The 21,148-nt window shown below is 41.1% G+C and overlaps 2 protein-coding genes across 3 annotated transcripts; both read right to left on the reverse strand.

The window, feature by feature from the left end:
* Positions 1 to 3,253: 3,253 nt before the first annotated feature.
* On the reverse strand, positions 3,254 to 10,892 carry ythdf1 (YTH N6-methyladenosine RNA binding protein F1). Its single transcript, XM_030423765.1, has 6 exons — positions 10,511 to 10,892; positions 10,077 to 10,104; positions 8,606 to 8,700; positions 6,840 to 8,501; positions 5,950 to 5,994; positions 3,254 to 4,832 (listed from the first exon to the last, which is right to left on the reverse strand). Exons 1-6 carry the CDS (start codon positions 10,538 to 10,540, stop codon positions 4,818 to 4,820), a joined length of 1,875 nt encoding a protein of 624 aa, XP_030279625.1. The 5' UTR covers positions 10,541 to 10,892; the 3' UTR covers positions 3,254 to 4,817.
* Positions 10,893 to 11,541: 649 nt separating this feature from the next.
* nkain5 (sodium/potassium transporting ATPase interacting 5) lies at positions 11,542 to 20,188 on the reverse strand. Of its 2 annotated transcripts, XM_030423075.1 has the most exons (7): positions 19,867 to 20,180; positions 18,735 to 18,872; positions 17,168 to 17,248; positions 14,089 to 14,289; positions 12,433 to 12,493; positions 12,140 to 12,205; positions 11,542 to 12,037 (listed from the first exon to the last, which is right to left on the reverse strand). In XM_030423075.1, exons 1-6 carry the CDS (start codon positions 19,918 to 19,920, stop codon positions 12,147 to 12,149), a joined length of 594 nt encoding a protein of 197 aa, XP_030278935.1. In that variant the 5' UTR covers positions 19,921 to 20,180; the 3' UTR covers positions 11,542 to 12,037; positions 12,140 to 12,146. The 2 variants fall into 2 exon arrangements, with proteins under 2 accessions (XP_030278935.1, XP_030278936.1); XM_030423076.1 differs by lacking the exon at positions 12,140 to 12,205 and having other exon boundaries at positions 19,867 to 20,188.
* Positions 20,189 to 21,148: the final 960 nt, after the last annotated feature.

The raw sequence follows: 21,148 nt of genomic DNA on the forward strand, positions 1-21,148 counted from the left end.
TAGTTTGTTATTTCAATATTTGTACTTTCTTAACTAAAAAATGATTTTTCATCTCATAATTTTGACTTTTATATCTTAATTTAGATTTTCTATTTTAACTTCACTGATTTATCATCTGATAATCACGATTTACTATGGGAATATTTTTTTCCTCAAGTTTGACATCGTTTTTTTGTTTTGTTTTCTGGCAGAAATGGTCTTCCATATACATGTTATCTGTCCTGTTTCAGCACCCTGGTCAGCGTCTGTCACAGCCCACAGTGCTCCTCTGTCCTCAGGTGGAGACATGTGAGAACACATACAGGACATTAGGATGGTGGAGACATGTAAGACCACATACAGGACATTAGGATGGTGGAGACATGTAAGACCACATACAGGACATTAGGATGATGGAGACATGTCAGACCACATACAGGACATTAGGATGGTGGAAACATGTAAGACCACATACAGGACATTAGGATGGTGGAGACATGTCAGACCACATACAGGACATTAGGATGGTGGAGACATGTCAGACCACATATAGGACATTAGGATGGTGGAGACATGTCAGACCACATACAGGACATTAGGATGGTCTGATGGACGCTTTAATGGGGGCTGGCGGCGTTTAGCGTTTGACAGCGAGGAGTGGATTCACGTCATGACGTCATCGCTCCAGCCTATGAGGACCCGGCAGCACGCTCATCAGGACAGGGAGGCTTTGATGTAGAGAAATGTTAAATACAAAGAGAAACCAGAACAAACAGTCTGGTGTGCAGCTTCATCCTGCAGGTGAGATCCGACCGGAGCGCGTCTTCATCTCCTGACAACGCGCCCTGACAGGACATCATCACCGGGCCTGTCCGCCTCTCTGCGCCGCTGCCAGCACCGGGGACGCTATTGTTCGGCCTGCTTTCACCTCCATGTCCGCCTCTTTAAATCACATAATGCGCAGGGATGTTTCCACCGAGGACTGTCAGCTGTGGAGCTGAACAACAGCTGCTGTGTTGCGGAATGAAGGCGCGCAGCTGCGCACACCGGAGCTGGAGCTGAGGAGCTCATTATGATGGCGTTAGAGAGGAGGTGATAACAAGGACAAGGAGAAGAAGAAGAAGAAGAGGAGGAGGAGGAGGAGGCGGACTGATGTGTGATTTAAATGTGATGTTTGTGCTCGAGGCTTGTTTTATGCGTGGCCTATAAAATGCAGATCTCTTGTGAGGACATTTTAAATATGCATCGCGTTTAATGGCGCTCAGGCCTGTCGAGTCATTGTGTGTGTGTGTCTCAGTGCGTGATGGTCACAGTCAGACGCGAATAACAGCTCCAACTTCCCTCGACCAGGGACCAGGGGGCCGCTCCTCGTGTTCACGGCGGACCTTGATTTATTAGCCATACAATTAAGGCACGCGGTGAATGCCAAGAGAGGAATCCCCCTCCACCTCCTCCACCTCCTCCTCCACCTCCCCGCGTCCTGCAGCATCCATGAAGAGCTTTAAAACATCTGCAGGAAAAACAGCAAACACTGTGTTTCATCACCAAAATGGAACCAGATTGTGATTTTCTTGAAAGGTTTTGTATCATTTTGTAAGATGTTGATGTTTCCATGAGGTTGTCACATAAACCAGGAGTGCTTCTTTATTTCAGGGTGGATTGTGGAGCATCAGCTTATTTATATATATATATAAAAAGAAGACATTATTGGGGGTCGACTGACGTTTTTTTTCTTTTCTTTTCTGGGCCAATACTGACACTAATTATCAGTGATCAAGATGACTGTTAACTGATGATTGGAACTGATTTCCATTTTCAGTGAAAATAAAAGATCTTGGTGTCAAAATGTAATAAAAAATCAGCGAGAAAAGATAACACTTACAATTTTATGGTACTTGAGTGTTTCCATTGTTTCCTGCTACTTCCACTCCTCCACATTTACTCGGTAACTCTAGTGAGGAGTTACCTTGAAGATTCAGATTATTCATTACTGATGGGCTTTTACTTGTAACCAGTCAGAGAGTGATGTGGGCGGGACATAGAGGACATTTTACATTAAAGGTGCACAACTTAGTTTTTAACTTATTAATCAGAAGAGACAGATCTTCACTGACTGATTTCTTTCTGCCTAAACAAACTAAATAAACAAACTCTGTTTTTGTGACTGAATAAACGGAATAAACAAACTGATCTTAAAGAACAAAACAATCATACTGTTCACTTTGTTTATATGTGGCGGACCCTGCCACCTTTCTAGCTTCAACGTTCAGGGGACCTTATTTTCCTCTGAGAATAGCTCAAAATAAATATTTCTGAGTTAATATTATTACCTCATTGATATTGTCTCCAAAACTACATAGTGCCCCTTTAATCTATTTCATAAGCAATCAGAGACAAACAAAAAACAGACACCGATAATCAGACAAATGCTGAATTTTGGCCCTGATAATCAGTTTATCCCTATTTATTATTAAATTATCAATCCCTTGATGTAGTTTAAATCAGAAAGTAAGCAGGTGAAATCCTAATTTATAAGGTCCAAGGTGATCTGAAGTTAAAACATTTGTCAATTTATCAAATTACTCGATCAACAAAATATATTATCTGCTACTATCTTAATAGATTCGTCTTTTCAGGCAGACAAAAAAAAAATGCCCCAAAAAATCTGAATTCAATTGTGAAGATTTGTTGAGTTTCTTTGTCATATGACCAGTAAACTGGATATCTGAACAGCTGATTAGACAAGATACACAAAAGTCTGACCAACAGTCCAAACACTGAAGACATTCAGCAGATTAAGATATTCAGTCCTCACGATGACGAGGCTGCTACCGGAGAGGACTGGGAGTGTTTGGTGAATAAAGTTGAACGCATCAGCTGTAAAAACAATAATCCCACTATCTGTGCTTTTGATTGACTGCTGACCACCCCGCCCGCTGTACCTCCTGAACAACAACTGCTGCTGAGAGAGTGAAAGGTCTAAATAAACATCTGAAAGTGCCCGTGCTCCCCTCTTGTTCTCGCTCGTAGATACCAGCCACCTAAATAAGGCTGATTTTTTAAAGATCCGTGCATTATTCCCTGAGAAATTAACGATAAGGGTGATTTCATACAATGTTAAAGACAGAAAGATATCCGTACCAAAAACAGATCCATCCTCCATCCAAAAAGTAGTTTTTGTGTAATCCTGCTGACAAACCAACAGACACGGGTGATAAAACACAATATATAATAATAATAATAAAACATCTGACATAATAAAAAGCCCACAGAGTACAGATAAGTATATCTTTAATAATGATCATGACCAAATCTAAGAATGTGATGGTGACCTCTGATACAACGGATATTTAATTCAGGGATGACTTAAATTTTTTTTTTCTTTTTTGCATAAATTTTTCTATATTCCAATAACCAGTAATATAACTCTGATTGCTCCACAATCATACTCCCTCTCTTTTCTTTCACTCTTGCATACACACAATACAGCAAGCAATAAAAAGAAGAAAAAAAAAGAGTCACAAACATATACCATATAGGCTAGTCTCTGGGTTTTCATACACTTGACAATAAATCAGTTAAGTATAATGCTACAGTTAAACATTTTGAGGCGATCTCAGTTAGAAATGCCGGTACATTAAAGCTTACATTGTCTGAGGATGATGTGGACAGGTTATTATAGCTATGAAAATGATGAGAATGCCAAGATTATAATCATGTTAAGAGAGAACAAGAAACAAAAACAAAAATAAGAAGTGACAGGCCTGGCTTGAGTTTTTAAAAAGCAGTACATGCTACATTTTCCTCCAGAATTTCACTAACAGAGACCTCTGTCGGAACAGCGAGGGGAACAGAGGGAAAGTAAAGTCACAGGGAGGGGGGGGAATCAGACAGAAAGCAAATTTTGTGTCGATAAAACCTGAACTCATACAGTATATTTGTTTTTCCATCCTTTAAATAAGAAAGAGAGGGACCACCTTTAAGAGCAATTGATCTCTAGACGTCTTTTCCCTGAATCTCTATAGCTGAAAATTTTGAGGTACAATTCTGGAAAAAAAAAAAAAAAAAAAAATTACAAATTTCATTTTGTACTAGTGCTGAACAGAAATGTTAAGGCTCCACTCTGGAGACACGAAATCCCACATTTTCTCCACTAAATTTAAATCAGTTTATAAGCCAGGTGATACATTATTCAAAATATTTTTCTAACATTTACGCTTCCTAACGTCACAACCTTGCACGATTAAGTCTATGCATACAGAAACTCTCAGTGTACACATTCCTCCACCAACGTAAGACGCCCCCTCACATTGAAAAAAAGGGGCTTTATAGAAGTTGTTTTTTTTCTTTTTTCTTCTGATAATATAAAATACAACTGGCCACACACAGATAGCAGACATTTGTCAATAAAGTGTTGTTCACTCGTTAAGATTAACCAATACAAGCACTTAACATTTCTCCAACACACAAACCACAAAGTGAACAGTCACTGAATATCAGCAGCATGTTGTCAAGAGATTTCCAAAAAACAGACGTGCAGATATTTGTTACTTATATTTAGTTTAAGAATGCAAGTTCCGGGGTAGCGATAGAGTTTTATAAGGCTAAAAAATACAGAAAAAACAAGAAAATATATATTATTGAAGCGATTCGACTGGTGGAACTAGCTTCATCCCTGCACGCATCTTGAAGACTAGGGAACCAGGAGCAACGTGGGTCAAGAGTTTGACGTGGGCCGAAGTCAACAAAATGAACTAGAAAAAAATATTAGTTTTCAATTTCTTTATGTCCTCGTGTTTCCTTTTTAAATCTAAATTTCGTTGGCAGCCGTCTTCTGTTTACTTCTGACGGTCCTGGGGAAGAAAAAAAAAAAAAACATCAAGACATTTTTAGACGGATTAATCAAGATCACATCACTCGCACATAATATATTTTAGGACAACGCTCATTCTTCGACATCACGCCAGACTGCGTAACAGACCCGCTGGCTCCACATGTCATTGTCACATTTGGTCTATCCATGAAAACAGCACGACCTCTTTTGTGGTCAAGTTAACAATCAAAGACATCTGCGTACATATTCAAAATAAAGGCACCAAAACTACTTGGTTAGGTTTACGAGAAGGAGTTATGGTTTCGGTTAAAATAACCGCTTCCTCAAAACCACCACCAGCTGTTTGTCTCACACAGATGCTGGTCACTTGTGTGTAACTCCTATAAATAATGGGGATGGGACGGAAACCTGCTATTAAAACAGGCTCTGGGGCTAAATTATGAAATACTAATACACTTCTTTTAGCGGTACTTTTTCAAACATTTTGGCATTGCTAGGTGATTGACAGCACTCCTTTCCACACAGACGCCCTTCCTCAGTGTGTATTCTGGCAAAATTGTTATGAAAAAGAACCAATGAGAATACCAATAAAGAGCCAAATTGAAAGAGAGTATCAATAAGATCAGTAGTATCGATAAAATCCTAACGATACCCATCCCTAATGAATTAAACCTAACCATCTCTGACCTCCTAACTCGGACTAATTAATTGCTTCTCCGATTGTGGTCGTCATTTGCTTCCATCATTATTGACCCTTTCTGGTACCATAACTTCATATTCGCCTGTTCTTTTCACAACTAGGCGAGCTGAATTGTCACCCTCACACAACTGAACACTAGTGGAACTGGAAGGTCTCTAACACACTATGGCATGAGACGGTGTTTTTCAAACGGTGAGTAACAAAAGTGTTAGCTATCACCAAGAGACGCTCAGTGGAATTATTTCATGAAAATCTGACAATGTTACGTTATCATTTTAGCATAAATAAATGATGTACAACAGTAGAACACATGTAATTGCATCAAATATCAACGTTATGTCTTCTTATCTGTGATTCTGCATACATTTGTCTTACAGTGATATCTGTCAATATCAGGCCAAGCCCAGAAAGAGAGAGAGAAATAAGTTAACATTACCTGATCAAGTCGGGATCGGTTCGGTATTGAGGCAGGCTCATAGCTCTGTAAAAAAAAACATACAAAGTCTTACTGAAGAGACACATTAGGAAAGGAAATCTCATCACGTTAAACACCAGAAAAACTTTTCAAATAAAAAGAACGACAACAAGCTAACAAGTAACGGAGTGTACAAATATCATTAGGCAGGGAGGGGGTGGTTATTTTCTTGCTGAAGGGAGGGAGTGGTCTGTTTTGTGAGAACAGGGAGTGTCTTTCAATTTTATATATCTGCCTTCCTTTCTAACATTCGTACATAAAAGGAGAGACAAAATCAACATGACAGCTTTTATGCGTGCCATCCGTCATAAAGGTGTGCTTTGCTGGATACAAAACAGAGGTTTTGCCTGTACGAGCGTTTTGTTTTCATCATTAGGGCCAAGAGGCACCAGAGTAACATAAAAGGAGTAGCTGACTGATGTGTCAGCCCATGTACTGACACACTGTACTGTACTGCTTTGATAGCATCTTTGACATCCACTCGAACTAAAACTGTCATTTTCTTCGCCTGTGACCCGACATTCTCCAACCTAACGCTAGTGAAAGTGTTTGTATTGATGAAATATTAAAGCTTTTTGGATTAATTAGATGTATACACACTCATGAAAAAGGATATTTCATTTGTATGCAAGGAAGTACACCACGCACGCAGGTTTTCTCAACAGTAAATACTGCAGACAAACACTGTGATTGGTTGTAAAGAGGAAATTAACCAGTTAAATTTTTTATTATTTTGGAATTAAATCCGAGTCAAATAGAGGCTCCACTTCAGTCATTATGGTTTGGCCTCTGTACGTCTTTACTCCTCTAATTAAAAAATGTCATGTGTTGAGTCTGAAGGGAATCACTACCTTTTTCACCACCTCCTCCTCCTCTTGCTTCTTCTCGTAGTGGGAGAAGTCATCAAAGATGGAGGTGGTGTGTTTGTACTGGGCGATAATCTTGAGCACCTGCTTCGCCTTTTCCAGAGGAACCTCTTGAGTGTCACGTGAATTGGTGACTGGCTTGTTGTCATTGTTCTCTAGGCGGATGTGGCGCAGCTGGCTATTTGGCACGTCCTTTACAAACAACCAGTTCACATCAAACTTGCCCTTCCACTTGTCCTGCGCCCAAACGCCAGCGCTGGTGCCGTAGTCCACAGGCGAGCGCATTTCGGCCACGCCGCAGAAATGACCGCTGCCGTTGACGCTGAACAACAAGTAGACGGGACCTTTAGCGTTCATAGCTCTGAAGGCTGAGTCCAAACGTTTGTTGCCGTGCTCCGTGCTGCACCAGATGGAGTACTTGATGGAGCGGTGGATGTCGTCCTCAGAGTAGCTCTTGATGATGAACACGCGGCCGTTTTTCAGGTTCCAGTCGAACTCCTTGGGGTTGTAGCTGTGGGCTGCACGCAGCTTCTCCAGCACAGGGTGGGACTCTGATCCCGGCTCTGGGGGCACGCCCCCACCCCCTCCACCTCCATTACCAACACCGCCGCCGTTAGAGGAGCCGCTGCTGTCCAAGCTTCCACCGCCATAGCACAAGTTGCGGTTGCGTGGGGCTACCCAGCGGGTCTGAGGTGTTGGAGCAGAGTTGTGGTTCTGATAGGACTGTTGAGGAGGTGGAGGACCCTGCATGGTCATCTGCTGCACAAGGGACTGGGCAGACTGCAGAGACTGCTGGAGGGGGGGTATGAGACTGGGAGCATGGGAGTGAAGCTGGGGCTGGTGTTGGTGCTGGTGCTGGTGCTGTTGGTGGTGGTGGTGGTGGTGGTGATGGTGGGGGGGTAAAGGAGGGGCCATTTTGGTAATGGTCCCTTTGTTATCCCATGTATCAATGTCCATGTTGTGTTTAATGGGGGGTGGAGGCAGAGCTCCACCGAGGGGTGGTCCAGGTTTGTTCTTGGTCTTTTGCTGCTGCAGCTTGGCAGGTTTGCTCGCGATAGCAGCCCATGATGTAGGTTTCGGCGGGGGCATCCCAATTGGTGTGCCACCGTTGCCTGTTGCGACAGCCGCAGCTACACTGCCACCTCCACCAATCACAGAACCACTCTTCAAACCTGAACCACCTCCTGTCACATCCCCACCTATTTTGAGGCCCAGCATGCCCTGCTCCAGGCTGTTCATACCTGGAGCCTTGCTCAGGGTGTCACTATGAAAACCTGTCTGGCCATCAGGGACTAAGGTGCCTCCTAGAGAGCTGGGTGGGTAGCTGTAACTGCCCCCGTAGGCTGAGCTCTGAGTCTGCTGACCCTGAGAACCGCTGGTGCCCCAGGCTGAGAAGGCCGGGTTCTCTGGGAAGAAGTTAAACCTGTGAGGATAAATGCTGCTGCTGAGCCCTCCTGGCTGCCCAAACACTGTGTCGTGCATGAAGTGATGGTCTCCATTGCTGAGGGGGGCATAGGGTGTCAGGTAGGGGATCGGTGGGTCACCTCCTGTAGACCAAGGAGCCTCACTGAGCGGGTAAGGAAACCCAATGGAGGGGGCATAGTAGCTGGACAGGTATGGGTCTGTCATGGATTGATAGCTGTTATTCTACAGAAATAGAATGAAGCAGAAATAGAAGGAAGATAATTTGTTAGGGCGGCAGACTGCGACAGGAATTAAATCAAAATAAAGTGATTTTAGGTTCACAGTACCTGATTAGACTGACTGGTAAGATAAGGCTCAAAGTCATTATCATGGACTGTATCCTTCTGGTGGAGGGAGCCATTCTGCACTGAAACTGGAAAGGCTGCAAAAAAATCAAAGTCTTGTCAAAGCTGGAACAATTTTTTTTCCAAACAGGGCTGCACAGCATGGTAAGAAAATAAATCTTACTGCGATTATTTTTGACAGATATTACAAGTTTATGATTTTTACATTTTTTCAGAATGATCATGTTTATCTATCACAATTTACATTTCACTGATTAAAAGATTTAAATCATGATGACATCTTTTCCGGTCTGTACCAAACACACATGTTGTCTTAAATCATAATAGATAAACAGGATTTGTAGGCCAGGGCGTCTCTGCAACACCACAGGACTTCAACAGAAAGCTAATTTTACCTTTAACAAGAAACTGAGGCTTCTTGCGATTTAGATGTTGCACTCAGCCATGTTACGGTTTTGGTAACATTTCAATAAAGTGCATCTAAACAATAATGATGCCAAGTCTAATATGAAGTCTAACATATCTGCATTGTACCAGTTCTGGTAAATCAGAGACTTATCACATAAAAGAATGCAACTGTAATTCTATCTGCGCTACTGCCACTCATTCATTTCTAACAACACAGTGACAGAGCAGTGTGAACCCCGTTACAGCTGTACTGAAAGATACAGTCCGAGAATTTAAGGGCAATTCCACCAATTTTACACATTTAATAGTGTTAAAGGGTCTTCTGGAGAACTACTGTATATGCGAAAAAAGTAGTATAAAGTGTTTTGTGGCTGCAGAGGAAGCGGCATATAATCTGATGAATTGCTCCCAGTGATGCCTCTCAGTGGCTACGTTGCATTGTGGGTAATGTACGAGCCAGGTTTACTAAAGCAGTCCACTTGGGTAGCATTGCAGTCCAACAATATTGCCTTTTTCCCTCCTTGCAAAACCTGGTGCCTACATTGCCCACAATGCAATTTAGCCACTGAGCAATATCACTGGAGGCAATTTATCAGATTACATGGAGCTACAAAAGGCCCTTTTTAAAAAAAAAAAAAAAAAAAAAAAAAAATGTTTTTCCACATGCAGTAATACTCACAAGACCTGTGAACACACTTTAATGTGTAAAATCGGTCGAGCTACCCTTTAAAACAATCAGGATGTGTAATGATTAAAAATAGATTATCCTGTCTGTCCAAATGTAACCTTTAGTGGAGCTGACCTTTTGAAAAGTGAGAGGTGTTTTACAATGATAAGCTGTTTGCTCTCACAATGATCTATCTTCATTTCACTATGAAGCAAACATGTCAACCAAAACGCTGCGGATACATTATTTATTGCTATGTGGTTATTGTTTGTGTTTCTCTGATGACATAAGGGCCATTATATACGACACATGAGGCATCAGGTGACAGGTATGTAAACAGGTTTGTGTGTCATATTTTGACAGAGGAGCGTCTCTTACCTTTGCTTGCATCTTGTCCTTTCGATGTCTTGGTGGTCGCAGTAAAAGGAGGCACACATGTGAAAGGGGGGATAAAGAAAGCTGGCATGGGTCTCCAGTGTTTTTCAAGGCATCACACATTATCCTAGCTACACATTGAGAGGTTTAGTCGTCTCATCTGAAAACCTGACTGACACAAAACGCAACAATAGAAATTTAATTAAAGAAAATACCGGGCCGTGTGGTGTGACAACATTTCGCCAGTGAGGTACCCACTGGAAGCTGTGGTCCAGGCCTTTGGTTACCAGCAGAGACCAGTTTTCTAGCTAACCTCCCCTCTCAGATGGCTAACTAGCTGACTAGCAGGCACCGTCCTCAGAGGGGGGGATGCACACACCGCACATCTCGCCTCTCTGGAGATATAAAAACCCGGAGCTCTTCTCCTCGCGGCTTACCTGAGGGTCAATACTAGCGGCAGACATCATTCATCCACCAGGTGTTGTGTCAGTTGAAGCCTCGACAAGACGTACAGTGTGTGAGCCGCACAAAACTCCGCTGTGTGCTGAGGCTAATAGCTGAGGCAGAAGAGAGAAGCTGTTCCTCTGCGTTACTTTGCTAACAGTTAAACACAGTTAGCAGCAGCTGTTAGCCGCTGTCTCTGTTCGGCGCGGACAGTTTGCTCGTCGTAGCCCTGCTGGCACTCCGCGCTGCCCTGTCGACATTAATCCTGCGGGGCTTCAATCCGCTCCGACCCCCTCACCGTTAAATTAAAATCCAACCAGCCTCGGTGGCCCTGCTCACTTGCCCCAATGGCAGCTTCATCCGGGGTCTGCGAGGCGGAACTGACGTCGGTGACGTAGACGACGCATCCGCGGCTACCTAGCAGCAGCAGTTGGTGCGTTCCATAGTAACCGTGTTTACATTACATTACATTTACCACCTGAAACACGCGATTTTCTCATTATTTCAGCTTTTAAAATGAATATAAGATCAATCTTAAGCCTGTAAAACAGAGGCAGTGCAACATTTTAGTTTCTTACCGAGACAAATTATAAGCAGTAATGTTAAAACAGTACAAAAACACAATTTTCTCATCATTTCAGCTTTTAAAATGAATATAAGATCAATCTTAAGCCTGTAAAACAGTGGCAGTGCAATATTTTAGTTTATAACAGAGACAAATAATAAGAAGTAATGTTCAAACGAAACAAAAACACCCTTTTCTTATTATTTAAGCTTTTAAAATGAATATAAGATCAACCTCAAGCCTATAAAACTGTGCAATATTTTGAGATTTCCAGTGTTAGTATTTGAGAAGTGATGTTAAAACACAAAAAAATTATTGTGCTTTAAATGTGGTTCAGAACAAACAAACAAATGAACGAACAAACAACAAACAGAAAAACATACATCTCCTTTGAGGTAGTTAAGGAGGCATCCGGGACAAAAAACCCCAAACAAAATGAAAACAAAATCACTTCTTACATATCTTACAAATGTTTAATAATAAACTATTGTGTACAACACCTCGATACAAACTGTATTGTAGATGTGGTTTATTTCATGGTACACTTAATAAGTTGGTGTGGGTGGGTTTTCACACTAAAATTACATATTATTAAATTATGCATTAAAAAAACATTTTAAAAAATGAGCTACTTATTTACATCTTTTTAAACACACTTTTCTTTTGTACTCGAGTGCTTAATATCCAGTGATTACTATCTCTTTCGTTCACACATGCACACACACATACACACACAGAGGTAGATTTACATTTAGCTTTACAGCATTTAGGGGTCGGAGGAATAACACATCATATAGTAATACACTGATAATTCCCCTCTTGACTCCAAACAGTGTGTACACTAAGTTTCGCATTATTTTTTATTTGACAAGCAGGCAAAAGCAACTTCACGATCTTCAGTTGTTTCCCCTTCTGTCCGGCTTTTCTTCAACCATTTCTTGTGGTTATTTATAATCTACGCAAAAACATAGAAAAGATACATTATGCATGAAATGTTGTGTAAATAAGATGGAAAATGAAATTAAAAAAGTAATAGCCATCGTGCCACTAAACATACCAGCAGGTCAGTAGAAGAGCAACTGAGAGGGTTTGGATGGATGATGGAATTCACCAATGAAATTAACTGAAATCAAGTGAGGAAAGAACAACGTAAAAAAAAAAACTCTGACAGAGAGCAAAACAACCTCTGTGCATTAACAAAAACATGACAATATGGAATGTCAAATTATGTCGAAATATTCCGTTATATTTTTGGGATAAAACAACTCTAAAATGTCTGGATGGATATTGTAATTATGTGCAGAATAAACGACATCTGTGGTTTCTATAATTGATCAGCAGCATACTTACAGCTGTCCTCCTCGTCTGAGAAAGTGCTGACGACGTAGCAGGCGTAAACAAATCCCAGGAGCTGCAGAAATTAACATAACAATGTTAAAAAGTGAGTCAACACAATTAATCACGCAATTATTGTTCTTTCTCTGATCTTTAAAGGCATTATTCATCAGAAAGCACACTTTAGATACACTCTCCTGACAGCAGGGCAGCACAGGTGTAAATAATAAATTAACGATGACAGAATTAAATTTAGCTGCTTTGTTGGTGTTATATTTAGAAACCCCTGCGTGTGACGAGTCAGAATGTCTGGTGTGTCTGCAGATCTACAGTCTTTGTGCCGTGAGAGAAAACTCACACCAGCTTGTATCAAAATAATCAGTACACTGATTAAAAAACAAGATTATCTTGCGGTTTTTTCAAGCAGGACTGTGTAATTATCACCACACCAGTTTCACAGGAAATTGTTGCTCAATCACATACAAAAAAAGACATATTGCATCTGATTCGTATGAAAGGAAATGGACGATGGGAACTGAATCTTGTTTCTTATAGTGACATAAAAAAGTCATGAACAAAAACTTGAATAACTGACCCTAACTGTAAAAAAAACTAAAAAACAGAGTAAAGCAGAGGAAAAACAATGTATGGTCATATTTATATTGATTTAAACAGGAAGGCAATTTTTTTTTTTTAAATGTTATAAAACCTTTGTTGTGTGAAATACAACATGCTGCTTTCATTATACAATAAAAACAGGACCAACGTCACAACTTTTTAGATGTTCTATAGATATTTATCATTATTTGTTAATGTATTCGTTACCAATTCAACACAAAGCAGACGGATGCCTCCTCAGAAGCTCTTCTTCTTTTCAATGGCAGATTTTGGTTACTATTTTTACTAATAATTACTTTTTTGTTTGTTTTCTAGATGATTAGTTGTTTTACACATCAGAGTTTGACAGCATTTTCCTTTGCTAGTTATCTGTTTAAATCAATTATTGTTTAGCATGTTTAGTCTTGTCTAGTTAGTATTTTCTATCGTTTGGGAATTTGGGTACCGCAGTGTGGACCCGAGGTTATAGAGGGAGAAGGATAGTTGCAGGTCCATGATGCACCTGGGTGGGCCTATGTTTTGTTTTGTTTTTTACCAGTGCAAGAAAATCATGCAGGATCCTTTTGTTCCTTGTTCTTTGCTTGCTTTTTGGAAAAATAAACCATGAAAATAAAGGAACCTTGAATGGACATTGAGCTTCTTTGGCCTGCGTACAACACAAACCTACGGTGCAGCAGTGGCTGTTTGATTTGTATTTTGAAGTTTGATTTAGATTAAAATCCATCCTTGCGGCCAGTGTACAGTAATGTACATAATCTGGATGTTTGGGGTGAATACATTCGTGCAAGCAACACAAATGATCCTGCGATCAAGATTGCTTTACAGATAAGGTAATGGTTTAAAGTTTTAGTCATGTTTAGTTTAGTCTCATTAGATGACTTTCCTATCTCAGGAGCAGCCACAGATAACCAAATGCATAATACCTTTGAGTCAACTTTGTTAACAACAAAAAAAAATCCTGTATCAAACCAAAGTCTAGACGTTTTTAAACACTTTGAAGCAGAATTCTTTAGTGTTACATCCTCAAACTAATGTGACAGCCAGCAGTCTCACCGAAACGAGGAGCTGGACGATGCAGTGCAGGATCTCTATGTACTGGTATTCCAGCCAGCAGCTCAGCACCGTGGTCAGCTCGGGGTTCTGCTGGTTCTGCCACCCATCGGAGGGAAGGCCGTCGCTCCGCTCACAGCCCGGCCCGTTGTCCTTCCACCACGAGCGATGTGACGACACTCCCAGGGAGAGGATATCGCTGTCCTGCAGGGAGAAAAACGGGCAGAGGAGATGTGAGGGCGACTCCTGAGCTCTCAGGTTCTTGAAGATATTTCTGCTTTAATAGAGCGCAGAGAAATCTGACCCGCATGGAGGATCAGGTGCAGCGAGAACCTGATATGTTTGAGTATGAGCCTCGCTTCCTGTCTGGAGCCACTACTAACGATTACGTTCATCATCTATCACAATATCATTTTTCTTTTATTTCATTTATTTCTATTATTAATTATTGTATAAAAAACATTAGCAGCTGTTTGGTCTTGCTCAGTTTTAAATATGTCTCTGAAATAATGAGGACAAGAAGCCATAAAACAGCAGAAAGCACAGAAACAACTAAATGAATTGTTCTTGTGATGACTTTGATTCAGAGGATGTAAATATCTGTGTGAATGTTTCAAACTGTAAAAAGGAGTTATTTGTTTTATGTGCTATTGGATTTAATTCCACATTTAAATGTTCATAAAAAAAAGGATGTTAAAACTGTTTTACAAACGTGCTTCAAAAAAGTCGGGATGCTGTGTAAACAAAAACAAAATGCAGTCATTTACAAACTGTTTTTACTGACAACACTCATGATGTGTTCCTGATCTCAGGTAGTAATATCCTTCATACGGTCATGTGTGTCCTTGTGAACAACTGAGCCTATTTGAGGATGTCCCATTCGTACCCAATCACAACACCATCACCTGTTTTGGAGCATTCAACAACTTTTCCCAGTCTTTTGTTTCCCCTGTACCAATAGCCCTTTTTAGATGGAAAAGGCGGCACATTTGCTCCAAGGTAAGGACAGCAATGTGCCGGCCTGTCTTTCTAAAACGGAGGCGTAATATTCCTCCTTTTCCAAAAGCCGCCTCTGAGGTAGGCGTAAACATGTGACGTGACGTGAAGCTCGAAGTTCAGCTGTGAACAGTCACAACGAATTTGACTTCAAAATAAGAGCTTTACATTGCACCCCATTGGAGTTTAGAACTGGGTTCTTAGCGGGGGGCTTTTAATTTGAAAGTAGCGACCGTTCTCAGCTTGCCGACACAACAACAAGCTAACCCAACCAAACAGCTACAGAGACCAAGGAGACGCTAGCATCTCCCGGATCTCAGCAGCTGTCCAGTTGTTCATCTTAATGTCCGCGGATTAAATGATGGACTGACTGCTGTGATCAGCTGTTTCCTGGTTTTAAAACTCCCCGGCTGTGGGTCGCACAACAGTGCAGGTCATTGACACCTCCGCCCACCTCACGCAGAGGCCGGCACATTGCCGCCTCGTTTTTAGATAGCAGGCGAGGAGGAAATAAGTGTACCCTCCGAGGTGGAAAATCAGCGGACAAAAACAGACCCCCAATTTGCCGGCCTCTGTCTAAAGCGGACCGAGCCGCCAAAAGTTCAGGCAAATTGGCGGCTTGGTGCCCTGTCTAAAAACGGCTAAATTCTTTAAAATTCAGAATAAGTACATGTTTAAAAAAATCAAAGTTGTTGATGAGGTAAAAAAAAAACATATATAAAATAGAATGTGATAATTTACTTGTCTTTTTTGACATATACGCAACTAAAAACAGTGAAAAGAATATAGGCTGAATGCAATCAGGGCTGTACGTCAGGTCCTCAGATCCTCTGACTCAAACCTCTGGATTGTTCTTGAGGTCAGGACTAAAAGGGCACAGAGAAGAAGCCTCTGATCCAGAGTTTCTGATTGTTATTAACAGTCTGCTCAGAGGCATTTATTGACACTTTCAAATTAAATCTTACAACCCAACCGGTCGAGGCAGATGGCCGCCAACCATTAAGTCTTGTTCTGCTCCAAGGTTTCTGTCTGTTAAAGGGCAGTTTTTTTCTTGCCACTGTCACCAAGTACTCGCTCATGGGGGAAATGTTGGGTCTCTGTAAATAAATTAATCAAGGTGTGTATGGTCTCCATCTGCTTGATTTGGAGAGTCTGAAGAGATGACTTATGTTGTAATTTGGCGCTTTATAAATAAAGATCGTTAGATTGACGTACTCTTGTCTTCCTCATTAAGTGTTTTTACATGACGGTTGTTTTATCTTGTCCTTTCCTGTCTGTTTAATTAAAATTGACTTTCTTGTCTTTATTGTTTCATTATAAAAGTTATAATTATCTGCTTTTATGGTAAGCACTTGTTCTACATAAATAAAGTTTATTACCAGTCGTATTATTATTAAAGGAAGGGTTCAGTTTATGTCTAATAGCTTTGTTTGCTCTCCCAAGTCTCACAGAGTTATGGCTTGGCAAAACAGCACACAGTGAAAAAAGAAGAAGGCAGTTACGTAATTGATATAACAGATTAATACCAGTTAAGTGCTGTATAGTTACGGAAATTGAATGCTTCACTTCACAGTGACGAGTCCGGAGAGAAAGATAAGAATGATGAATCTTAAAAGCTCTGTCGTAGAGCCGAGCTGCTGGCAGGAAGAGGCCTTTAAAAGAAAAGCTGCACGGATCTATAAAATATCAACAAATAAAAAGCAAACGCCCGTCAGAAGTTATCACAGACAAATGTGTTTAAAATGCTAATTATTAAAAGCATGTCATTCCTATGACGCCGAAACCATCAGACATTTTGCATTTTCACTTGATCGAAGAGAAATATTTGTTTTCAGCATCAACCAAGACAAAAAAGAAAAAAAAGCCAATTCAATATGTTCCCTGCTGCAGATCTGAGACGTTAACAAGCTACAGTCACTTCACAACACTAAACGTTTTGCACCTGAGAACAGACACATACAGTCAACATGCTGTTTATTCATGTCACTGGTTCTGAAGGGAGGTCCTGAGCTGAACACTGTGTTTATGAGCTGAAGCTGCCCGACTCTCTAATTATCCGACGCTCTACGTGACCATTAAGACTTACCTTTGAAAGCCCTCCCAGATCCAAGTAGAGACAGCTCACAAAGACATTCCAGCCAACCCACAGCAGCATCCACAGCAGGTACTGAGGAGACAAAAGGTGCGTTGATTACAAAGGAAATGAAATCTTCCACGTGGTCGTAGTGAAGCACTGCGCTGCTCTTTTTACTGACAAATGCGCTGAATCTGACATGAGCGGTTTACAAGACAAATATGAGACATCGCAAGACCATAAAGGGGATGTTTCTCTGAATGTTGCCTGTTTCCTGTGACATACTGATCACTATCATCACGTCAGGCCTCCAAAGAAGAATAAACGGTGGTACAACTGAAAAGGGATTCTGAATCTCAGTGGGAATATTCCTGGTAATATAAATACTTTTAAAAATAGCTCTCACACCGTTACTGTCGCACACCGCCTCCATACACACGACCACAAACAAACACACATCTCAGATATCTAATCAATAAATACTCCAGTTACCTCTGCACATCACAGCAGCTGTTTTCTCTTGATTAAACAGTTTTTTCCTTTGTTTTCTGCCCATTTTATACTTATATGTCACAACTGTGTCACGTAAATAATAGAGGAGTTTCTTATGGTTGACCTTCATCTGTGATGAGGAGCTGGACATGTTGCTAAATATATTAATTCACTTCTTTTTAATTATAATAAGAGAGAGAGTTAGATGAGATGAGATGATCGATTTCACTCTCTTGACTTTATACTAAATATGAATCCACAACCAGGTTAGCTTAGCTTAGCATAAACACTAGAAACACGGGGAAACAGCTATTCCTTGCTCCATCCACCGGCAACAAAATACACCTGCCAGCTCCATTAAAACTCAATAATTAACAAGGTTTATGTTGTATGTTTAATCTGTAAAACAAAGTGTAAAAGCTTCAACTTTGTGGTTTTATGAGAGGTGATGTGTGGGACTGTTTTTAGTTGCTGCTCTTAGGTGTAGGTGCTAAAGAGTTTTATCAACTTTAAATCATTTGTCGACCATTTAGAGGTAATTGTTTGCCTCAATTTCTTTTTTAAAGTAAGATGACTTTGCAAGATTTTACAGTGTAGACAACCGCCAACCTTGACAGCTATTGTTCTGAACGGTTTAATAACTACTGAACAGCTCGTGCTTTAAAAAACGCATTCTTTAAATCCTTTAAATGAAAACTTCCTTAAGTCAGCTCTGTTCACATTAAAGGTGCACTATGTAAGAATTTTAGTTGAATAACATTCCAAAAAAAAAATATCTAGAATTATCAACTGATGATGAAGAAAAAACAGTTCTGACATTATGATGTCTTCGTATTGATGTTACAGAGATATCGTCTCAAGTTAGCGTGCAAACTAGCTGGTCCCAGTCGAACATACCTGTGCTGGTAAACAGTCTCCTGGTGCTTTGAGCTCCCAGTCCCAGACCACTACATGCACGGCTAACCAAGCTAACTAGCTAAAAGAAGCTACAGTTACTCTGATGATATGCTGAAAATGTAGAATTGTGACTTTAAATGATCCAGACTTGAATTTAAGGCTCTCCTGAATCACATGGCAGTTTCCTCACCATGATAACGTAGCGCGATCTGTACTGGATGACGCCAAACAGGCCCAGGATGACCACGATGACGTGGAAGAAGTTGATCATGATGGGCGCCCACTGGTAGCCGAGGAAGTCAAACACCTGCCTCTCCAGCGCTGTGATCTGTTGGGGAGCAGAAACAGTTCAGACACCCTGATGATGACTTATAGAAAAGATTTGTCTCTGTCAGGTGGGGCGGTGTTGCCCCGGGAGGCAGTTAGGCGCCGATTCTTTGCTCGCGTGTCCCTCATAAGTTGTCAAGGCAACTGAGCCATGAGGGACAAGGCATGCTGGGAGAAAAGACAGACGTGGTTATAGTGCTGTGTCCTCCTGAGGGTCGGATGAAGAGGGGGGGCAGGGTGGGAAACACAGAGGAGGAGGAGGACTCAGTGGGTGCAGCCTTTCATTGTGGTGGTTGTTGTGGAGGGCGGTCAGAGGGCCTCCGACTACAATAGAGCACAGTTCACCAAAATAAACTTTAAATAGGGCTGTAGCCAAGAATCATCTTCAATATCGATCAATCTGCCAATTGTTTAATCTAAAAAATGTACGAAAGTAGTAAAACATGCTTTTGATACGTCACCAGAGCTCAAGGAGACGTCAGCTTTTCTTTTAAGCAAACTTGCCAAGATTTCTATTTTTTACAAGTTGTTTTGTGCATTTTTTTGCATTTAAAATAACTAAAGTGATTAACTTAACTATTAATAGTTCATCAGCCAATTGATAAAAGCACTAATAAGCTCAGATTTGTGTCTTTTATTTTCTTTAGTTTGCAGTTTATGCAGAGTCCTTGTTTGATCGTGACAATGTGAATGGAAGGTCATCAAACACAACACCGAAGAACAACGAGCTGGTTTGGTGATTATTATCAAATTATTGTAATCTGTAGTGTTAATGTGAGAAATGCTCAGACACTAAACGAAAAGTGAGGTTTCAAAACACCAAAAAATGAACTTTACTGTAATCAGTAAGAAGTGTTAAGTCATCAGAAAATGTTGCTTTTACTTGTATTTTTTAAATTAAGTTGTCCAGCATAGAGGAGAAGACAGTCCTGATGTGTGAACAGATGTGTTGATATCGACGCATCCTGTGTAAAATAAACAGAGAAACATCTTACCAGCTGCAGGCAACACAGGAGGATCAGCGTGCATCGCGCCGAGCAGCAGCCCATCTTCCTCTCCTCTCTGGCCCTGATGATGATGATGATGAGGAGGATGTGGGGTCACAGCAGTGAAGAAGACTCTGGTTATTTCTTTACAGTCGCCCAAACACAGAGAAGAACCTGCGGAGCTGTGGGTCCATTACCAGACGTGTGAGGAAACGCTCAGTGCACTTTACCTCTTGAGGAAAACACGTAGGCTGCCCCTGTGTGCGAACTACAGAAGAAGGGGGAGGGTAGGCTGTATGAGGGGCCATCAGTGCCACAGAGGAGCAGGAAAGAAGGGGGGGAACCCTGAAGGACCTGATCAGGATCAAGAGGCAGTGACGCGTTTTATAGTGGACTGTGATGTCTGTGAGGAAACTCCAGGAGATATTTTAACATCAGTCAGTCATACTGTGGTTTAATTGTCTGAATCACGTGCCTATTAAATACTTGAGGTTCAAACTAGTAGTGATTGCACAGAGTAGTAGAGAAAGGATAAGGACAAAGAGATAATTGTGTTAAAGAGGTCATATTGTGCTAAATTTCAGGTTCATTCTTGTGTTTGAGGGTCCTCGTAGAACAGGTTTACACACTTTCATTTTCAAAAATCACTTTATTTTTCCCATATGGTGCATTGCTGTATCACCCTTTTAGGTGCTGTGTCTTGAACGCACCGTTTTAACTACAGAGTGAGACATTGTGCGTCTGCTGAATCTTTGGTGAGAGTTTTATGAACGGTTCCTGTCGATTCGCTGCAATGTGATCCTTTGAGTCATCCGCAACGTCAACCAAAAGTGCTTGTTTTTGCTGCTTCAGGCTGAGGTTGTTATTCCAAGGGTCCGGCAATGATTCCTTGTGTTAGTCTTGTTAGATTGTAAGATTTGTTTGGTGAAGATAAGAGGTAGTTGATTCTGTTTTAAGTTATAATTGCGTTTAAAGCTGCACTTATCGTGGTTTTATATACAGCAGCAATCCGTCGAGGTGACCTCTGTTATCGGGTGTTTCTGTTCTGTGATGCCGACTGCTGACTGGGGCTGGAGAAGAAATTACTTTACTTCGTGAGCGTAATGTTACGAGGAGGAGAGGCGGACGGCGGGGAGGGAACCGGACTCTCTGGTGAGTGCTGAGTTTAGTGAGTGTCGACCTGAATTCAAATACTTAGACACACACCAGCGACTTGCTCGCTTACTAACATACATTAAAGTAATCTGGCTTTTTGGGGCAAATGATCTTGCTGTCAAACGTGCTTCCCTGG

This window comes from Sparus aurata, chromosome 7 (assembly GCF_900880675.1).
Source record: "Sparus aurata chromosome 7, fSpaAur1.1, whole genome shotgun sequence".
Taxonomy (NCBI): Eukaryota; Metazoa; Chordata; class Actinopteri; order Spariformes; family Sparidae; genus Sparus; species Sparus aurata.

Coding starts and splice junctions, on each gene's coding strand:
- ythdf1 (XM_030423765.1), bottom strand. CDS start 10,540: ATGATGTCTGCCGCTAGTATTGACCCTCAG. Junction 8,502..8,605: donor TTACCAGTCAGTCTAATCAG/GTACTGTGAACC, acceptor CTATTTCTGTAG/AATAACAGCTATCAATCCAT. Junction 5,995..6,839: donor AGGAGGAGGTGGTGAAAAAG/GTAGTGATTCCC, acceptor TTTTTTTTACAG/AGCTATGAGCCTGCCTCAAT.
- nkain5 (XM_030423075.1), bottom strand. CDS start 19,920: ATGGGCTGCTGCTCGGCGCGATGCACGCTGATCCTCCTGTGTTGCCTG. Junction 18,873..19,866: donor TCCTGTGTTGCCTGCAGCTG/GTAAGATGTTTC, acceptor GCTCCCCAACAG/ATCACAGCGCTGGAGAGGCA. Junction 17,249..18,734: donor GATCGCGCTACGTTATCATG/GTGAGGAAACTG, acceptor TTGTCTCCTCAG/TACCTGCTGTGGATGCTGCT.